Here is a 21,566-nt window from a genome sequence, read left to right on the forward strand (position 1 = left end):
GAACGTTTAGGCACTCTTCTCTTCCATTCCTCATATTACAAAACAAAGAGAATTGAATTTAAACATTGAAATCAAAGAAACGCGTAAACATTCCAACAACTCAAACGTGAATTGTATGAACGTTTAGGCCCTCTTCTCTTCGTCTTCGTTGTAGCACAAGGACTAAGGGATGTTGTTGGTGTGTTGAATGGATTGGGGGATTATGGAAATGGAAGAAATGGAGGAGAAAGGGAAGGGAATGGTGCAGAAAATGGAGAGACTCACGGCTAGGGAGAAGATGGAAGTGTTTGTGGTGTGTTGTGTATGAAAATGAGATGTTGAATGAATGAATGCAAGGGTATTTATAGGAGTAGTGGAGGGAACATATGGCTATGTCATTTGTAGGTGAAGTAAGTGTGTGAGGTTGGTGAAGTAAGTGGAAGTTGTAGGTGAAGTAGGTGGATGTTGTAGGTGAAGTACATGTGTTTAAATGGTTGAAATGTGTAGATGATTATGAGTGATAAGTGATAAGTGTATGATATGTTAAGTGATAAGTGAATGATTATGATAAGTGATAAATGAATGTATGATATGATAAGTGGTGAATGATATGTGGTGAATGATAAGTGGTAAGTGATATGTGATAAGTGATATGTGGTGTGTGATAAGTGATATGTGATAAGTGATTGAGTGTATGATATGATAAGTGGTGAATGATATGTGATAAGTGATATGTGGTGTATGATATGTGATAGTGTGGAATGTTGGAATGTTATGCACGGCTAAGGATAAAGGAAAGGTTTAAATGTCCTAAAACTAAAGGGAACAAGGTTCCAACACTTTGGTCTTTAATTAGGTCTTCAATTTCGTCCAACACTTTGGCTTCAAGCATAAGCTATCCGTCCTTAGCCCAAAAGTGCTCCAAAAGTCTCCAAAATGCATCTTTTTGCTCCTTTAGCCCTTCGGACCTACAAACACACGAAAATAGCTTAAAGTACTAAAATAACTAAAGAAACATAACGTAAATGCACGAGAACAAGCTATTTAAGTCGCATGAATATGCTCCTATCACTTGGGCCGCAGGTTGGGCTTCCTAGGCCAAGAATTATATGTCTGCGACCATAGCTTAGGCGTGAAGCACTGTGTTTGGTGGGCTGGCCACAGGCTCGTGTTGCTGAGAAGAGAAAGATATGGGCCAAGGACTATGTGGACCAGGCGTCAGTTAGAGAGAAAATGGCACCAGGTCGTGAGGCTTAGCGTATACTGCTAAAGAGCTTATCGTTGATCTGACTTCTCCCAAGAGAAAGAAAAGGATTGTTGAGTTTAAGCCTAAGAAACCTGCTGCTTCGAACGTGGCCACGACCATTGCTAAGAGGATTGTCTAATGAAAAAGTTAGTGATGGCTTTAGTGTCTAGGTTCGTATCGAAGCATGCGTCGATAGCTAAGTCTGGTTCGATTTCTGAGAGGTTCGCCACTATGAAAAGTGGGAAGGTGGATTCTGCTACTAAGATAGCGCATGGGCCTGCTCCTCCTTCTATTACGACTGATTCGTATGCTGAGAAAGGGAAGTCTACTTGCGTGGGCAGTTGTGAGAAATCCATCGAGTCTAGTTCTAAAGAGTTTCCTAAGGTTTGTGTGCTATTGAAGGTTGACTTGCCTAAAAACGTCGATGCATACATTGTTAATAGTGTTAGGATAATTGTACATTTCGGCTTTAGCTTTTGCAAAACTTAAAGTGTAGACCGTCGGCTAAAAGCACTGGTAGTGTGACCCGGTCCTTGGTGGAATGCTTAATACTTTGTCTAATCTTGCTTGGTAAAATCACCCTTTATGGGTTGCAGCAATTAGAACTATGGTTCATTCTTAAGTTACGAAGAATCTGGCTAATTGGAACTGTGAACTTGGTGTACATTTCAGGCGCTGAGTCATCTCTATTTGTGGAATAGTCCCTACGTTTTTTTGTTTGATTTATCCCACTGAACTGCTTAGCCTTGTCCCATAGTGCGTGCTCTCTATCAATCATAAAAAGCTGTTAAGGTTAGTTCCCTGCCCGTGATCAATTTTCCAAATAAAAGGTGTTCAATGGGAAACCTATTTTGAATGCTGCCATTGCTATGCCTTCGTTGCAGCTAACAATCTTAGCCTTCTTTACCTTAAACCTCTTGACATAGTTGCAAATTGATTCATTTAGGTCATTCACAATGTCGAAGAAGTGGTCGGACATCTTTTTAATTAAGACGTAGGACGAATATTCCTTGGTGAAAACTAAAGAAAGTTCGTTGAAGTTCCAAATTAAGTGCGGTTGTAAAGCATGGAACAAGTCATGTGTATCACCCTGCAATATCATAGTGAAAACCTTACACATGAGAACGTCATTATTAATGAAAAGAATCATAGCGTTTTGGTAGTGTTTCAGGTGCCTGTCCAAATCTTCATCTCCCTTGAAAAGGGTGAAATGTGGTGAGCTAAACCTTCGTGGTGGCTCTATCTGCTTGATTTCGTTCATAAATAGTGACCTGCTCATTTTGGCCAAGTCTCTTCGAAGTGCATCGTTGGTAGTCTCAATGCGTTGGAATACGAGCCTTTGTACTTCCACCTGGATTTGCCTCTGGTAGGGCAGTAAAGCCTCCAGCTACCCGTGGTGTTGACCTGCTAGTCTATGTTGCTCTTTTGCATGTCATGTTCATCTATGCCACGGTTGCGGTGCACTAGGTTCTTCTTTGACACTCGTTGTCACGCTTGGCGAGGGCTGCTAGTGGAACTCGAGCTAGACTGTTCTCGTGCTCTCCTCGGTCCATCATGTGGTTGCCTATTCTGGTGCCCCTCAGAAATATCTCTTTGTGGGCCTAGCCTCGTGGGGACGCTTGCTTGGAATGTCTGAAGTGCTCGTCGGAGTGTGGACCCAACCTCGAATGCATACTGACTCGTGAGCCAAGTCGGGAATGAACGTTTCTATGCGCACCGAGGTAGGAGAAAATGTTTTCCCAAGGGCCAAAATGAAAGTGCACACTTCCCGAACTCACGATTCGTGACGGGCTGAGTGGCTATTTCCTGAGACGTCGCTAGAATGAGTCACCATCATATGTCCTTGTCCTGTTTCGAGACACCTTGTCTAGAGGCGCTGCATCTTGATGCGCTTAAGGAGTTGGTTCACCAAGGTGGTCTGCTGCACGAGGGCGCTGGTCAAGTCAGCGACCTGCTACGGCAAGTAATGTTCGCCATTTGGATTGAAAGAATATGGATTGTAATACCCCAGAAAATTTAAATATATGAATTGGATATTCATAATTATGAATATGTGAAAAAAATTGAGAATTTATATTAATTCAAAAAAGTTTAGATTTAAATTAACTAGTTACGAGGTTTAAAGTTTGGACATTAATTATTTAAAATACATAGACCTTTAGAGGTCACAATTTATATTTTTTAATAGAGCTCGACCTCACGAACACTTGGACGCAAACCGTTCGTGAAACGGAGTTATAACAAAGAAGATATAAACGAGCAAAGAAAATGGTGAAATGGTCATTTGACCAATTTCTGGAGGACTCCAGATCTTCTGGAGCAGAGAGGAGTGGAGCCACGTGGTGGGCTGTGAGAGAAGGAATTGGGCACGGCCCAATCAGAAACGAAGGAAATGAGGGAAAGGAAGAGGAGGGAGAAGGAGAGAAGGAAACGGGGTCTCCTCTTTAACCCATGTGACCCGGTTTGACACACCAAGCTCCGTCACCAATTCTGGTGTTTTTCTAGCGAGTTGGACATCGCCACCTCCTTCACTCGACTCAATGACTCTCCTTATTCCAATTTCAACTTAAAATATTGGGGAATTGGCTTTGATTTAGTGTAACCCGCACCGGTGGGTGCGATGGGTCCGTGTCTTCGATTCCCTAATTCTGAAACAATTCCATCAAATTACTATCACTAATAGACTCCCCTAAAGGTCCGGAACAAAGCCTAAACAATTGTAGGGGCGGCGGAGCACCGGAGGTTGCGAATCGAGGACACCCATTTATAAGGTTTTTGGCGGGTTCGAGGCAAATTGGAGCATTTCCAAGCCAAATTGGACTTGACCGTAGGTATAAAGTTTGCTCTACTCTTTGAGATCTTCATTTTTGTAAAATTTGGGAATTTTTAGAAATAGTTGAATTTTCCGGCAAGCCGAGGCGGCCGACCGCCATTGGCAGTGACGCACGGCCAGGGAGCCGACATTGTGTTTTTATGCGAATTTCATTATTCTAATTATGCTTTTGAGACCTAATTACTATGATATGAATATTAATACGATTGTGGTATATGTTGGATTAAATGAATATATTTGGTTTTGGTTTGAATTTTTGGAAATGTAAACTACGAATGGCTTGATCCTTGTTTAGGGTACGTAGGCAGTCTAATGAGACATTAGATGCAGCCATACAATAAGTGAGATTAAATAAACGAGACAAAGCTTTGATTGAGAAATTGTACTAAGTAAGGAGTTTGGAATTTTATTATGAAAGGAAATCTTATGTTTTGTATATTTAAATTCTAGTCATAAATTGTGTGAACGTTTAATAAATCAAACAGGAAAATTAAATTGGGCCTATCATTGGAACTATTTCTCAAAAATAAATATTTTGGGGCCGGGGCGTGACAAATGGTATCAGACCAAATGATCCTACTCTAAGAGATGCACTATTCGTGAGTCTTGTTGGTGTGAATTATGACATGCATTGTGGTTGCATTAATTCATATTTTTAGGAATAAAGTGGCATTCATGTTTTATGTGTGAAATACATATATAAATTGTATTATGATTGTGGTGCAATTTCCTTGATAAATATGAAAGTTTCGTTAATGGGAAATGTGATTTGCGTTTATAATGCATTATTTCTAAGTTCTTTGGGTAATGAGAAAGTTATGTGAAATATATCTATATATGTTGAGAATCATCATGAAGTGAAATGAATTGGATTGACATTATGTTATGTATTATGAGATATTATTGAGTTGTGGGTGTTAATTATGAATTCTATTGATATTGCTTTATTTCATAAGTTTTATGAGTATGACGGAAATTATGTGGAATGCATATATTGCAAATTATAATGCTTTGAACTGAATTGAATGGAAGTAGGAAAATTTTAAAATAGGATATTCATGTTATAGCTTTGAAGATGAGCATTTGATTAAAGTTTTGGATTAATCTTGAATGGAATCGATATTATGCTATGCATTATGATAATGTTGAATGTTAAGGTGATTGGGCGGTGGTGATAAGTAGATGGAGAATTTGTATTATACCTGGCACTTGAGAAATTGAATTTGGCAAAACAAGGCCCGTGGATATAAGGGTGGATATGTGAATTGGGCAAAAGACCCGTGGATATGTGAATTGGGCGAAAAGGCCCGTGGATGTGAAATTGGGCGAAAAAGACCCGTGAATGTGAATTGGGCAAAAGACCCGTGGATATGTGAATTAGGCAAAAGACCCGTGGATATGTGAATTGGGCAAAAGACCCGTGGATATGTGAATTGGGCGAAAAGGCCCGTGGATGTGAAATTGGGCGAAAAAGACCCGTGAATGTGAATTAGGCAAAAGACCCGTGGATATGTGAATCGGGCGAAAAAGGCTCGTGAATGTGAAATTGGGTGAAAAATGTCGTGAATGTGAAATTGCGTGAAAAATGTCGTGAATGTGAAATTGGGCGAAAAAGGTCCGTGGATGTGGAATTGGAAGAGAAAAAAAAAAGGAAAAGAAAAAGGAAGTGTGATGTCGATTGGCCAGGTATATTACAATCTTTTCCAGCCTACTAGTCACTGTTGGAGATAAAAGAAAATGGTGGTGGAATCATTGTGTTGACAATGGTAAGTGTGGCTAGAAATTTTAAATGTTTAGCAAATGATAATTGTGGTTGAAATTTTGGTATTCATTAAAGTCATGACAATTTATCGAATGAAAATAAAAAGTATATGTTGTGGTTACGGATAAACATGAATGAAAATATGGGATGAGATCCTAAGTTCATTTAATATAAACGTTTTCTAGTGAGTTTTTGTGCTTGATGAGGAGAATTGATGTGCAAGGTTTATAACTTTCAAATTTGATTGGTTTGGTTTGCCATTAATGAATTATGGCGTGAAAATTCTAGTACTTGGTTAGCCACGATAGTTATGGCTTGAAATTTGATATTTGATTGTGACAATATCGTTTATGGCCAAAAATTTTGGTATTTGTGTTGCCAAAAGTAATGGGAAGCGGAATTACCAATAATTACGAGGTAAATTTCCAAATAGCAATGAATGGAATTTTGTATGAAAATTCATCGAGTGAGAATGGAATCATAAACTAAGGTTATGATTTGGTTATTATAATTTAAAATAGTGGAAAGACCATAAAGTTTTCTTCATTTATTATTGATGGATATGAGTAAATTTATGAAATGAAATTTTGAGTTCGTTTAGTATTGACGTTTGCCCAGCTGTATTTTAGGGTTCAATGAAAAGAATGGAAGAGGAAAGGTTGTAATTACAAAAATTATTGCTTGGGTTGCCATATTCAAGAGTCGTCATTGTTGATTTCGATATCATGAACTGAATCATTGAGGAACACATATTCTTATGGTTATGCGATTAATAAGGTTTAGTTGGGTTGGCCAATTGAGTTGTGATATATAAATTATATAAATTATCTTCTTGGGTTAATAGAATGCGAGTGGTGCACTAGAAGTGCAAGTCGTTAATTTATGTCATTTGTAGCTGCATTCAAAATCAATGGAAAAGTGAAATGGTAAAAAAAAAAAAAAAAAAAAAAAAAAATATTTAAAAGGCTTTAAATTTACTATGAATAACTTAATTAATTGTGGAAATAAAGAAAATCATAGAAAGAGATTTTGATTTTGTTCCTTGTTAACGGTACTGCGGATTTGGTTTTAAACTTATTTCCATTACCCAGTGAGTGTGATGGGAAATTTCCATGTTTTGTTTGGAATTCTTGATATGTGATTTGTCAATTCTATTGGGTTGGTTTGAAATTTTGATAATTACTTAGCCGCCGATGATTTTGGCTAATTCTGATGTTTAAATTGGCTGAAAAGGGTTATGGCTGAAATTTATTATATTGTGGTCATTATGCTAGTAATTATTTAGCTAATAATGGGTTGTGGCTTGATGATTGATATTTAATTTTTGCCAATGTGTATGGCTAAAATTTTGGATATTTTTCTTGCTAGTAAATGTTGCTAAGAATATGAGCGTATAGTGCAAATCATTATAATTTTATTCACTATAAATGGAATGGTGGAATTTGCTCTAAATCCTTTTCGTCACTCGATGGTTGAAATCTCGGGGATGAGATTTATTTTAACCGGGTGCGCGGGGTGGGGGGGGGGGGGTGGTGTGTGAATGTAATACCCCGGAAATTTAAATATATGAATTGGATATTCATAATTATGAATATGTGAAAAGAATTGAGAATTTATATTAATTCATAATAGTTTTAAATTAAACTAGTTACGAGGTTCAAAGTTTAGACATTAATTATTTAAAATACATACACCTTTTGAGGTCACAATTTACATTTTTGAATAGAGCTCAACCTCACGAACACGTGGGCGCAAACCATTCGTGAAACGAAGTTATAACAAAGAAGATATAAACGAGCCAAGAAAAGGTGAAATGGTCATTTGACCAAGTTCTGGAGGACTCCAGATCTTTTGGAGCAAAGAGGAGTGGAGCCACGTGGCGGGCTGTGAGAGAAGGAATTGGGCACGGCCCAATCAGAAAAGAAGGAAATGAGGGAAAGGAGGAGGGGGAGAAGGAGAAAAGGAAACAGGGTCTCCTCTTTGACCCGCGTGACCTAGTCCGAGATACCAAGCTCCAACGCCAATTCCAGTGTTTTTCTGGTGAGTTGCACATCGCCACCTCCTTCACTCGACTCAATGACTCTCCTTCTTCCAATTTCAACATAAAATATTGGGGAATTGGCTTTGATTTAGTGTAACCCGCATCAACGGGTGCGATGGGTCCGTGTCTTCGATTCCCCAATTCTGAAACAATTCCATCAAATTACAATCACTAATAGACTCCCCTAGAGGTCTGGAACAAAGCCCAAACAATTGTAGGGGCGGCGGAGCACCAGAGGTGATGAATCGAAGCCACCCATTTATAGGGTTTCCGACGGGTTTGAGGCAAATTGGAGCTTTCTAGGCCAAATTGGACTTGGCCACAAGTATAAAGTTTTCTCTACTCTTTGAGATCTTCATTTCTGTAAAATTTGGGAATTTTTAGAAATAGTTGAATTTTCCAGCGAGCCGGCTACCTTTGGCGGCGGTGGGTGAGGCGACGCACGACCAGGGAGCTAACATTGTGTTTTTATGCAAATTTCGTTATTCTAATTATTCTTTTGAGACCTAACTGATGTGGTTTGAATATTAATATGATTGTGGTATATGTTAGATTAAATGAATATATTTGGTTTTGGTTTGAATTTTTGGAAATGTGAACTACGAATGGCTTGATCCCTGTTTAGGGTACGTAGGCAATCTAACAAGACGTTAGATGCAGCCATACAATAAGTGAGATTAAATAAATGAGACAAAGCTTTGATTGAGAAATTGAACTAAGTAAGGAGTTTGGAATTTTATTATAAAAGGAAATCTTATGTTTTGTATATTTAAATTCTAGTTATAAATTGTGTGAACGTTTAATAAATCAAACAGTAAAATTGAATTGGGCCTATCATTGGAACTATTTCCCGAAAATAAATATTTCGAGGCTGGGGCGTGACATAGGTGATAGACGTCTTCATGTGTAGTGGAAATGTAGTGGACTACAGGTAAGAAACTCGGGCCCAGAGCAGGCAATCCTACCGAAAAGTGGAATGAAAATAACCCTGGGTCGATCACAGGGCTAGTGGTTGGGATCAAAATCGCCAAAGGTGACCTCAGATTGGAATTAGTTGCGAGCCGAGTCATCAGATCGAGTCACGGGGCAAGCCAACCCACCTGGGTGGCTGGGCTGTGCATGTGGGAGCGATGGGCTCGCGCGTGTGGCAACTATCATTGGGCCAGCACTAGCTCCTAGCGGGCTTAGGCTTGGCTGGTAGCCAAATGGGCTTGAGCTACCTCTGTAGCGAACTAAGTCTGGGCTCCAGCTGCTGCAACTTGGTCTGCAGTGGTCTGGGCCTTTTGGGCTCTACCTGCTTCTTTGTGGGCTGGGCCTCCTACCTATGAGCTAGTGGATGAACTAGGCCTCATGCCCAGGGTTTTGGTGGTCCATGCGCTGCAAAGGCAGCGGTGCAGGAACTTGGGACGTGGCTTGGTGGCCTTGCCGTGGTTACTGGATTGTGGTGGCGATGATGGTACGACTCCGTGGCGGTTCGGCTCCTTCCGCCGTTGCGTTGAGCCTTAAAGATCTCTGTCATGGTGACTACGGCCTCATCTCCACTCTTCAACCAAATCCTTTTGTTCGTCGTGGTTTCTAAATTTCCTACCAATGTATCCTTTCTCCAAGGATTGATCAATAAAGTTTTCTAGGAAAAATTAATTTATACCACGTGCGAGAAATTCAATGTAACAGAAATTCAAGAAACCAAAGGCGAGAGTCTTCTTCGAGTCTTTGAATCAGCTCTCATTGAAAGCATCAATTTATCGATTCAATTTTCTGCCATCTCTAGCTTTGATAAAAATGTAACTACAAAACAATCAACACCTTTGATCAAAGACCTAAGCCTCACTCGGCCACGAGGTGTTTTTTTTGGGGGGGGGGGGGTGTGGCAGAGGTTTAGGCCAATGGATCTTCGATGCCTAACTTAGTTTCTCTGAAAAAAGAGTAAGTGTTTAGAGCTTTTTAGGGGTAGCAAAAGTTTACCAAAATTTGGTAGAGATAGAGGTATTTATAGGGAGTGGCCGGCCATGGTGTTAGGGTTTTACCCTAGACATGGCGGCATCCTATTGCCCAAGGTTTATGGGGAAATATTCTCAAGATATTAAATAGGAAATAATATCTTGAGATTATGGAGTAAATATCCCTAATTGATTTAAATAGGGATTACTTACTTGAATGAAGTCAATCTTTAATTGGGAATGTATTAAAAATAGGATTTGGATAATTAATCCTTATCTTTAATGCTTTGACTTTTCCTTACCAAGGGTAGGTGAGTTATGGGCAATCATATTCAATTACATGGACCTTCAAGGATGCTGAGTTGCGTGAGAGTATCTAAGGTGCTTGCCCATTTAATAAGGGCAATCTTGTCTTTCTTGAGCAAAAGTCCACGTGTCGCCTCTAGAATTTTTGGGATTATTTTAGGCTCCATAGTTATGGTGGTGGAGAGGATGGTAGTGGAAATGTTGTTACGGTAATGGGGAGGCTGGTGATAGTAGTGGTAGTGGTGGCAATGATGGTAATGTCAGCAATGACTTGGTAGATATGGGTGTGCCGATAGCATGATGGTGGCGATCGTGGTGATACAATGGTGGGGTTGTGGAAGTGGTAGTGGTAACAAAAGTGGTTTATTATATTATGCGAAAATTAAAAGAAAAATATATCAAAATCTTTGAGGGAGATGTGAAGTTTATGTTGGCTTAAAATACATTGTAAAATCCTTCTTTAAAATCGTTTAAAATAAAAGATTTTTCCTAATACTATTAGAATTTTATAAGAGACCAATTTACATGTAATGAGTTTACCCTCATTATAGTATCCTGGTCCAATAGTGCATTGGTATGTGGGGAAAAATTTACACACGCAATACATTATTGGAAGGGCCATTATGCGGCAATATACACGTTCCATGTAAGTTTTACTTTCATAAACCCATAAAATTCTAACTATATACACCTTAATGAATACCTAAATTTAAAACACCTTTACAATACTCTAAACTCTCAATTGAATACACCCCAAAGTATTCATGTTATGTTATGAAGCCAGTTGTAGTGCATATATGTTTACTATCTTGTTTTATACGGATGTTTGAAGATTGATTGATTTAGTAACCAAGACTAGGAGGGGATTTAGGTATATTCCTCCCCAAGTTTTGTTTTGTTATGTAATAATTGAAAAGAATGGATCACGATTACGTTGGTCCAAAGTATAGATGAATTAAAAAAAAAAATAGTGGCGGAGTTGGTTAAAATGATTAAAGATCAAATTTGTTAAACCACCACAAGAAAAAATGGATAGATATCAGTGTCATATGTTGTAGATATTTATATAGAAGCTTTCTTTTCAATACCCAATATCCTATATTCGTATTTGCTAGTTCTAATCAAGGTTCACGTCAAAGTTCAATTCAATGAATGAAATGATTAAAAATTTGAACAAATAATTGAGATTGATAGACGGTCTCAAATAACACGGGCACAATCACCAGCCTCGCATATCATAACCGCTGTGTCATGGTTTAACTGACTTGCCAACTCAGGTTGGACCTTGTCATACTCTTCCCTGACAAATGATGCAGCTTCATCGGCATGACCAGTATCTACTAGTGCAACGCAGCAACCTCTAAATCCAGCACCACTGAACCGTGCTCCATAGACACCAGGAGCCCTTAGAAGGATCTCGCGCAGTTGTATCAGCGGTTCAGAACCTTAAACAATTACGACATCAAGTTAAAACCCAATTGATCCTTTGCTTCCAGGGTCAGACAAGAGGAAACATCATTCAAATAATAAGGGTAATTCAATAAAGTCCCCGTGCTGCCCAAACACGACTTCATTCTTTTACTCATTTCAAGGCCATCATTGGTACTACTGATTTGGCTAGACAAGACTTCATTCTTTTAATCATTTCAATTGAATATATTTATCATTTTCCATGCACCGTGATTACGAATATTGTGGAGGATGCTTAAGAAAACAAAGCAGTAGCTAAGAACAAAGGAGAGTAAATAATACCGCATTCATAGTTCTGAATAGAACTTAGGCCAGATTCTGAAATGAGCATTCCAAAATCTTTGAACCTGCCCGAAGCCCAAGCTTCGAGTCCTGGAAAAGAAACACAGTATTTTAAGTAGTTATAAATCAATAAAGCAAAGAATAACATAGAAATTAGAATGACATAATACTTTTGAAATTTAGATTAGTGACCATGCAGATTCGGTAATACCTTTGCTAACCCGCATATTCTCTGAGAAATAATGCTCCGCTCTCTTGGATAGATTAGGTTCTAATATGTGCTGCAAGAGAGAGTTATTGATAAGTCATCACACCCTCGTATTTAGATGCCGACCATTGCAATGTTAATGTAACAAACATTTTAAATTTATCAATAACGTGTGCATCACGAATATTATTCTATGTTTATTCATTGTTCATTTTTCTTTCATTAAACGATATCTACGATTTGTGCTTGTTACTGGGCAGCCAACCATTTTCCTAATACCAGCCTTTCAAAACTACGTACAATGACAAATGGTCAGGTGTTCTAGACAAAATTTCTTACCTTGTGAGTCTGATAAACTTCTGGGTCAACTGTTTGTAGATGGAAAAAGGCAGTCAATCAATATCATTATTCAAAAAATAGGAATGCATATTAAACTTGACAAGGTGAGGTAAAGGTACTAGCCATTGGATAGGAGCGGCTCTGCTGCACCACCTCCGGATGCACTGGTAAAAGGAGAAAAACGTATGTCAGCCAGGGATCAATGGTCTAAACAGGAAGACAAATATGGAGTTTGGTATAGCATTCAACAATAAGATGGAGTCGTGTGAAAAATAAATGGATGATGGCATATGGATTCAACGCAAACCACCACCAACCAAAAACGACTAGAAGAAAAACATCATGGTCTAAATACTTAATTAAAATCAAGAAAGGGGTAAATTTATTATCGTTTACAAGGGAAATGGATCTTACTTCAAAAGAACTGTTGCAGCTTCTCGACACTCTACAACGCGATGATTATATCCAGGATGGACAGTCAAATTATGCTTCAAGCCTGAAAATGCCAATAATATTTTGTATGCTTCCTGCCACTCAGTCTCGTGGTTCACTCCCAGTTTTGGTGGGTGTATAAGATTATGTTCTTTAGTCTGCACATGCAATCTACATTATGAGACGCCGTGTTGCTACTACTCAAAATTAGAACAGAATCTGATATGTGGTTATAAAAGGAAAAAGATCAAGAAAATGAATAAGACATATCAGACTACAATCTGTAGTATAGCAAAAGCGAAAACTTACAAAAAAATAAAATAAAATAAGATTGCAACAAAATAAAAGCACTGTACCGATTAGAACAGTATTATGCTTTGAGGTGCAGACAAAATTCTACTTTATTAGTAATTTAAGTCTAAGCTCAAATGCTAGTTTGTTTCAATGTTAGTATGGTTGAAGCTATATTTATAAATTTACAGCTTTATTTGGTACACCTTTAGTATTGAGGAATTAGGCAGATTATATCATTTTGTGATTCCATCCATTTATAATCACAAATTAAACATGTAACTGAAATCATATACGTAGCCCTTTTATGTAATACAAAACATCAGTTGCTGAAATCTATAAGAGTTACGATGTAATCTGATTCAGGCACAAGCAGATCTTTCTAGACAGATCATTACAAAGCAGCAGCCAGAATGTAACTTCTATAAGAATTCATCCATACAATTCAAAGTGCTAAAAGATTCAGTAAAGGGAATCAAGATGATGACTGGATCATTCAAGTCAATGTAACGTAACAAATATACAGAGTGCATCTACGTTAAAAAGCATCAAAACTGAAAACCAAGACCAACATATCAGGAATAGAATAAGACGGCACTTGAAATGAAACCACTATATATAAATTTACTTATTAAAACATAAGACAAATTGTGCACTACCTTGCAGTTCATGCACAATAGACAACCATAGCTCGAAAGCAATATGGCTGATTGATCCAATATACCATTTCGCAGGCCCCAAAATTCATTTTCAATCAACCTACAACAACCAAAATTCGTTAAAAGGTTTGATATAGCAATATATGTGAGTTACACTTGTTGGACCCTCTAGCGCTGGTGAGAGGACTTCCGGTAGGGAGGTTTGTGTGTCAAAGTATAAACTAATTGTTGGTCCAAGTGTTGGACCCTCAAATGCTAAAGAAACCTACCGATCATACTCAATATTTTCTTCAGGGGACACTGTTAGATTATTTGCAGTTTCCAAAGCCAATAGGTAAGCTACACCGACCTGTCAAACATGTAAATGTAAGATTAACAGGAATATTTTCAATACAATCTTTTCTTGTCATTGATCAACAAGGAAGACAAACTTACAGCAGCAGAAGAGCTAAGGCCTGAACTGTCCATACCTTCAGGACCAATTATATATCCAATGATACCCTACAACACGTGAAACAAATAACCTTGTGTATAACTATTTAATTAAAGATTGTATAGAATCATTAGACAAGGCATCATATGCAAAGCAAAATGCCCATAAAATGGTGTCTACCAAGACTTTGCACACAAATCTTCAAGATGGATGGTAGCTACCTAACAAGCATCGCAGAATGTAATAAACTGAACTCATGGATATAAAAATGGAAGAAACTTCTGTGGATGGTGGACCTGAATGAATTTTGATCGCAGCCAATCACAATTCAATGCTTGATGCAACATCGGGTACCAGATAAAGGTCCTTATTTGTCCAGGACATGGTGCTGCCTAAGATACCGTAAATTTAATCGTGATTCTTTAAGGTAGACCATGCCTGAAAATGTACAGATTGTAAAGCCCAGAAGGAGATAAAAGCTACCATGTTGGGGGCCCTTTGTCCAAGTTTGGTCATTGTTTATATCCAACCAAGAGACTTTAACAGGCAACGGTAGAACGGCAAATCAAACAAAGAGGTATGTCTCAAGAAGTTAGGAAAGGAATAGCAAAAGGTAGCTTAGGCAACCCCAAGTAGCAAACAGTTAGGCGTCAAAACGAGCCAGCATCCTCTAGAGATCTCTTACATACTTGCTATTCATTTCTAAACATGTTTTTCAAATGGATGAAATCTCCACAACTAACTAATCCAAGATATAAAAAAGATAGGACCATAAATCATGAATCTGGAACAAATCAAATGAATGTAACGGAAGCAATCTTCCATTTATGAGATTCCCAGTGCCTTGGTACCAAATGGCTTACTTGAATATAACACCATCACTCAATTCATACCACTGAATGCAAGCTACGGAATTTGGCCATAGTTCTAAACTGTGTGCAATAGTGCTCAGAAATGCCTGCATGTCCAAGTAATATTAATCTTGTGACTTTGTAAATTCCTGAAAATGTATACCATGTCGAGCCCAGAAAAAGATAAATGTGACCAAATTTATACTGAGGAACCTTTGTCTAATTCTGCTTATATCCAACTGAGAGATTTTAACGTGCAAGGGTAGAAAGGTAAATCAAACAGAGGGGTGTGTCTTAAGAAAGGAACACCAACAGTAGCTTCAAGGGAGAGTTAGGCAATCTGAAGTAGCGTGACAGTTTGGTGTTAGAACGAGCAGGCTTGATATACTTGCTTTAGAAAAGATAGGGCAAATAATCGTAAATCTGGAGCAAATCAAATTAATGTAACCGGAAAGAATCTTCCACATATAGTATTGCCAGTGCCTTGATACCCAGGTAGCCTACTTGAGCATCATTCAATTTTAGACAACTGAATGCAAACTATGGAGTTCTGCCACAGTTATGCTTTTAGTATAATAAACCAAAACAATGGTGAAAAAATGCTACCATGGGTCAATTAAGAAGTGCAAAGAAATAATATGTTCAATATATTAAGGGGACTGTTATTAGCACTCCAAAAATCTCATTCTAAATTCCTCATAAGTGTATTTTTCTTTCTAATTATAGAAAGTTTGGAGTGCCAAATGAGATTTTTGGAGTGCTAATAACAACTCCCTAAATTAAAATAACAATAATAATAATTATTATTATTATTCAACTAATCAGAAAAAAGGAGGTCATTAGAGAAATATCTCTAACCTGGGCAAGGGAGTTCTGCCTACTCTGTAATGCATATAAGGCTCCTCTCGCATAACTTCCCCAATCACTTTCTTCATCTATTTTGGAAGCATCAGCTGCATACTTCCAAGGGCACTGAACTTCATCAACTCTATAAAACCAATAGTGAATAATCAAATTCACCGAATGTCACATGATTACATACAGAAAATAGGAATACTCAACATCAGTAAATGCGACATGATTACAGACATAAGATCAGTATATATGTTTCTGTCTTACTGAAGTAGATTCCTGTTAACTTCAGTCAAGTTAAAAATTCAATAAAAATGAAAAATTGTCTACCAAACTATGACTCAACTCATTAGTGTAATAGTGGTCACCCTTTTCACGCAGACCAAAGCCTACTTAAGGGTTCAAGTTTCTCCACATTTGTAAAACTACAGGCTCCTCAACTTAATCCCTCGCTAAGTTTTTGACAAGGCCTTGGTGCCAACAGTTACAACATGTTCGTCATGCAGATAAACTTTTGCTCGACCAAACCTTATCAAGGCAACGCTAATTCGATATCTTTATTATGCATAACCAAGTCATATGACACCCAGTATCGCCAGTAAGGAATAACAGTTTTTGCCAAAAATTCTGAAGATAGCCAAAACTGAGCGCATAGGACACCGCAAACCGAAGGCCTAGCACCAAAACGAAGGCTGTAACACCTAATATTTGGCTATTCTTTAGTACACCCATAAAATCTGTTATTTTATAACAGGTGTAGATTTTTTCTAATTTTGATAAAACTTGGGGAACTCGGTAAGCATGTATTTAAAATAAATTAATGAAAGAATGCATAAAATATAGAAATACCATGAGAAAAGACCCCACACCTGAACCGACATTCACCCTTAAACTGTCCTGAACGCAGTATAACCTACAGCAAGATTCAATGGCTCAGCATGCAGATAAATACAATCAAGACCAATTATGAGGAAACTAACTTTAATGTTTAACTTTCATGGTTTAGTTTATAAGTTTCTCTAGTATAAGTTTTTGTTCAATGCCTCATGTATCCAAAGCATTCACAGAATTTTGAGACCTTTTGTTCTACATGACAAACAATGTTCAGCTTCAGGTCTGAGCAAACCAATTAATGCACACGATGATGAGATACAGCTTGTTTTGAAAGTGCTTTAAGAGAAAATGTTTTTGAAACCAATCCTTAGTAAAAATGCAAGATAATTCTGGAAAAGCACTTCAAGTGCTTTCGGAACCCAAAAACATTTTCTCTAAAGCACTTTTAGTCATTTAAAAGCACTTCTCAAACGAGCTCATACTCTATGAATCATTCATAGTCCCAAAGCATTCTAAAAGCTTTAGAGAAGCATGCACAAATAGAACCTTTTACAAATCTTTATTAGTGTCCCTTTCTTGATAAAGTTCCATCTCTTTATTGAAAATTTGTAAAAGGTTCTATTTGTCCATCTTTCCCAATATTTTAAGATTATAGTTTTTCCGGTAACTACATCTTAGTTGCATTACATTCCTAGAGATTACATGTCTTCTTAGAAATTTCTTTATCCTTGGTTTTTCTAAAACAGTGAAGAGAAAAACCACTGAAAAGGGATCCATGCTTTGAAAGGTTAAAATAGTGTTTCTATATTTACCTGGGTGTCACCAGAAGGAACAAAACCTAAAAGTATTCCCTTGTTAATTGTCATAGCTGATACAGTCCCGCCCTGCAACCATTTAAAATAAATGAATATACTTTTTTCGTATTACCCAAAAAAAGTAAATGTAATGAAAACAATATAGTGTGGTATCTCACAGAAAGCTTGATAAAATTAAGCAATCAACTAACATGCATAGGTTTTTGTTACATAGAATTCTATGAACAGAGACTTGGACAAATCAAGTTTAATAATCGACTGAAATGAGATCATCAGGAGGTCGACATGAGCATATCATCAAATGATAAAAACGAGCTACCTAAGACTAACCTGATGATCAATATGAGCTCCCAATGGACAAATTCGATAAGGAGAAACTACGACACGAACTTCTTCACTACCTCTCCCAGCCATTTCTGAAACTATCTGTCTAATTCCATTTAGCTGTAGCATACAAAAGAACATCTACATAAATAGTTTTACCATACAAAATAACATTTATGATCACGACAATATTGGAAAATGATAATACAGTCTCCGAAGATAGGGTCCAAAGAATTCCACCCACAGTGAAGAACAATTCCAAAGGCAAAGTTTAATTAGCATTCAAAAATTTATTCCTGCTTTTATATAACCAATGCCAACCCAATTCTTGCTTCGAAAAGCTAGAATATTTCAGCTTAGCAGTGGTTTGTTAATATTGAAATACAATTAAACAAGTGACTTAAATTCAATAAAACAATTGCTCCAATCTTATGAGTTAACCAAAGCGGGCAGCTTTTTTTTTTTCCTTACTACGAGCGATTACTACTATAAGCTATATACTAAGGCGAAGGGGGAGGGGGGAGGGGGGAGGGTTGTGAATCCGGAACACATTGGAGTGAAGAGGAATGCCCAATCCACCAGGGCAATCCAGAACTTGCGCAAAGCTGTCGGCTTTTAAGTTTTGATAGTTACCATTGTGGTTTTCCCTGAAAACTGATAACTATGCAGGCTGCTTCCTTCCAATAAACCCGAATGTGGATGAAAAATTGCATGAACCCTAATGAAATCTTAGAGGATCAAGGAGTACCTGAGCTTCAGAAGGCCAAGACGATCCAGCCATCTTCCCAAATGGTCTGCCAGAATTGAGCAATCCAATCCAATCCAAAATGCAATCGAGCCTAATAATGCAAATGCAGGAGCGTTTTATGCTGTAGATTTAGCATAAGAGATGGTTGGATCTCAGGGCGGGAGAGAGAAGAGATGATGTGAAATTCAAGGAAAATCATTGTTGGGCAGTCAGGTAGGCCAGCCTAGCGGCCATATGCGCGGTTAAAACGTCATATCAACTGTTTTCCGGTTATTTACACGTATCCGTTTTCAGCTACCTGTGTTTTTTTTTTCTTTTCTTTTTGGTGTAAAGTTGTAAATCCAACGGTCTGGTGATATTCCTCTTTCATTTAGAAATAAGAAGTTTTAAGTTCTAAACTCGTTAATGACGAATTCGATACCAAATTAAACTGTCCATTATATAGCTTAACCAAACTTCTCCTCTCTTTAGTGTAAAAATATCGATGTACTCAAAAAAAATTGTAAACCCAAGCTAAGTACCTATTTGTTTTGTAAGACACCATTTTTGCCTATTAGTGGTTTTATTTTATTAAAAGTGTTTTTGCACGAAGCACTTTCATAAAAACGGTATTAACGACAAGATTGCCACGCCAACAAACTGGAAGTCGAGGGTGCAATGTTGGTTCTCCTTTTGTATCCCAAGATGCTACATTTGATTTTGTAGTTGTTTGATGTTAATATTGGAGTCCATCAGAAACATGTATGCAAGATTTTTATTAACGGTAGACATGGAATTAGAATTTGAGTGCCCAGCTAAGTCGCATCCATATGATTTGATGTCACGAACCGAGGGTGGGAGTGACTTTAAGCCATTGAAAAATAATAATTTTAGGATACATGTTAAAATTGATTTGGGGTTTACTTATAAAGTAATAGGTTTTTTTTAACGTGACAACGCTTAAATAATCATATCATTATTAGGTATATGAATCATTTAATATAAAACGTCCCTTACAAAACTTTCGAAAAATACTTCAGACAACTTTTCTTATTGTTAGCATACTTTGTCCTTTTGAACTTCGTTATATAAAGTAAAGTAATCGTGCACACCACACGGCACGTTCTGGATTCGATTCCTGACGTTAGTGAATCACACAATGGTGGCCAGAAAGATGCTGAAATGGGTTTGTAACTCTTCTCGGCTCTCCAAAAAAATAAACTAGCATAACGAAATCCCTAACTAATCCTATTTTAAAGAAACGAAATTCTTTCCATAAATAACTAAACAAGTCAACAAATTAATTGGAGAGGTGAACTAAAATAAGAGTCCATTGGGCTTTAGAATTATTTAGCCAAGCCTCCAAACAAAGCACATCAGCAAAAACACCACCGATTTCTCTACCAAAAACACAAAAGGGCAAATTAATGAAGATAATCCAAAAGGGCAAATTGGTCAATTCGAAAAAACAAAAACACAATCATTCCAATTCCAAATCACGGACTCCATTTGCACACTTAAAAACTGATTCAATTTCTTTCCACTTCCTCCCTCTCCCAGACCATCACACAGGCTCTCATTCTCTCTGTCTCTTCCCTCTCTCCTTCGCTCTGCAACAATGGCGACTGCCATGAAGAAGGTCGAGAAGATCCGCCAAATAGTGCGCCTCAAGCAGCTTGTGATGCGCTGGAAACTCACGAGTCTCCGCCGCCGCTCCGTGCCCTCCAACAACGACTCCGACGCCTCAAACCGGCGCATTCCCTCCGGATTCTTGGCGGTCTACGTGGGGTCGGAGCGAATCCGATTCGTGATCCCGGCCCGGTTTGTGAACCTCCCAGTTTTCGTCGGATTGCTGAACAAGGCCGAGGAGGAGTTTGGATTCCAGTGCAACGGAGGCCTGGTCTTGCCCTGCGAAGTTGTCTTTTTCAAAGAGATCTTGATGCTTCTCGAGAGGGATGAGAGCAGGTTTGGACGGCTGGGATTGGAGGAGTTCTGGAAGGTGGTATCTGAGGTAGGTTTCGTCGATTCGTGCAAGGACTCGGCGAAAAATGCTGCCGCGAAGAATTCGGGTTGCCATGCCTTCACTCCTCTGCTGCAGAGAGCGAGTGGCTGATGGAGTAAAGTTTTTTTCTGGATGTCATTAGAAGCTAAATTTGAATGTCTCTAATGCCTTTGGTGTTTTTGGGAAAAGGATTTTAGTGATTAGGGGATTGTAAATGCAGATTGGCAGGAGCGCTCATGGATTTTGATTGGGTTTTTTTTTTTAACTTTTTTGGTAGGGATTTTTGGTTCAGAGCCATCCTTGAAAACCCATCTCTGAAAATTGCTTTGGTGGGATTTCAACGAGATGTAGTTGTTGAACTCCGTTTTTCTTTTGGGTTTCTTTTTTTCTAGGCATAAGTTGTAATGATGCTGTTAGTTGATGATGATGAAATGTTAGGAGTATGTTTAGCAATGGATGGATTTGAAATTTCTTGGCAATTAATGGATTTTTTAACATTAATGTTCAATAGTCTGTCTTCTATCCGTACGTGCTTTCGACTTACGATTATTCGAAGGTTACATTTTAATTAAAAAGCTCCAATGTTATTTCGTTTGACATTGACTACTTTATTTTTGTTTACAATTTTGCAGTTGTTTTTACTCGGAGATATTCTAATCTAAATGCACGAGTTACAAGAATTCAAGATTCGAATTCGAGTGTAGCCAACTTCATAAATTTTACTAAGCATATGATTAACACCATCTTAATTCAATTCGTTTCAATTCAATTACGGATTAGTAAACGAGTCATTAAGAGCATGGTTATCATGTTTGGAGTTAATTTCTTTTCTTAATTAAATTTATTAAATTTTGGTGGAGATGGAGTTTGCCAAGGAAGTAGGCCCCTTGTAGGTCTCAAAATTCCAACCATAACCCATGTAGCATGTAGGATTAAAGGT

General features: G+C 37.9%; 2 protein-coding genes across 2 annotated transcripts; one reads left to right on the forward strand and one right to left on the reverse strand.

Annotated features, from left to right (window-relative positions):
• Positions 1–11,146: 11,146 nt before the first annotated feature.
• Positions 11,147–18,870, reverse strand: LOC137732410 (galacturonokinase). Its single transcript, XM_068471718.2, has 14 exons — positions 18,646–18,870; positions 17,904–18,017; positions 17,571–17,642; positions 16,794–16,837; positions 15,931–16,060; positions 14,224–14,289; positions 14,058–14,137; positions 13,789–13,888; positions 12,821–12,996; positions 12,530–12,570; positions 12,407–12,435; positions 12,071–12,140; positions 11,860–11,949; positions 11,147–11,552 (listed from the first exon to the last, which is right to left on the reverse strand). The coding sequence occupies exons 1-14, from the start codon at positions 18,676–18,678 to the stop codon at positions 11,308–11,310; spliced, it is 1,290 nt and encodes a 429-aa protein (XP_068327819.2). The 5' UTR covers positions 18,679–18,870; the 3' UTR covers positions 11,147–11,307.
• Positions 18,871–20,142: 1,272 nt separating this feature from the next.
• LOC137730543 (protein SMALL AUXIN UP-REGULATED RNA 51) lies at positions 20,143–21,134 on the forward strand. Its single transcript, XM_068469529.2, has one exon. It carries the CDS (start codon positions 20,243–20,245, stop codon positions 20,735–20,737), a length of 495 nt encoding a protein of 164 aa, XP_068325630.2. The 5' UTR covers positions 20,143–20,242; the 3' UTR covers positions 20,738–21,134.
• The last annotated feature ends 432 nt before the right edge of the window (positions 21,135–21,566 follow it).

The sequence above is a fragment of the Pyrus communis genome, chromosome 16, assembly GCF_041283825.1.
Source record: "Pyrus communis isolate YQ-2024b chromosome 16, ASM4128382v1, whole genome shotgun sequence".
Classification (NCBI taxonomy): domain Eukaryota; kingdom Viridiplantae; phylum Streptophyta; class Magnoliopsida; order Rosales; family Rosaceae; genus Pyrus; species Pyrus communis.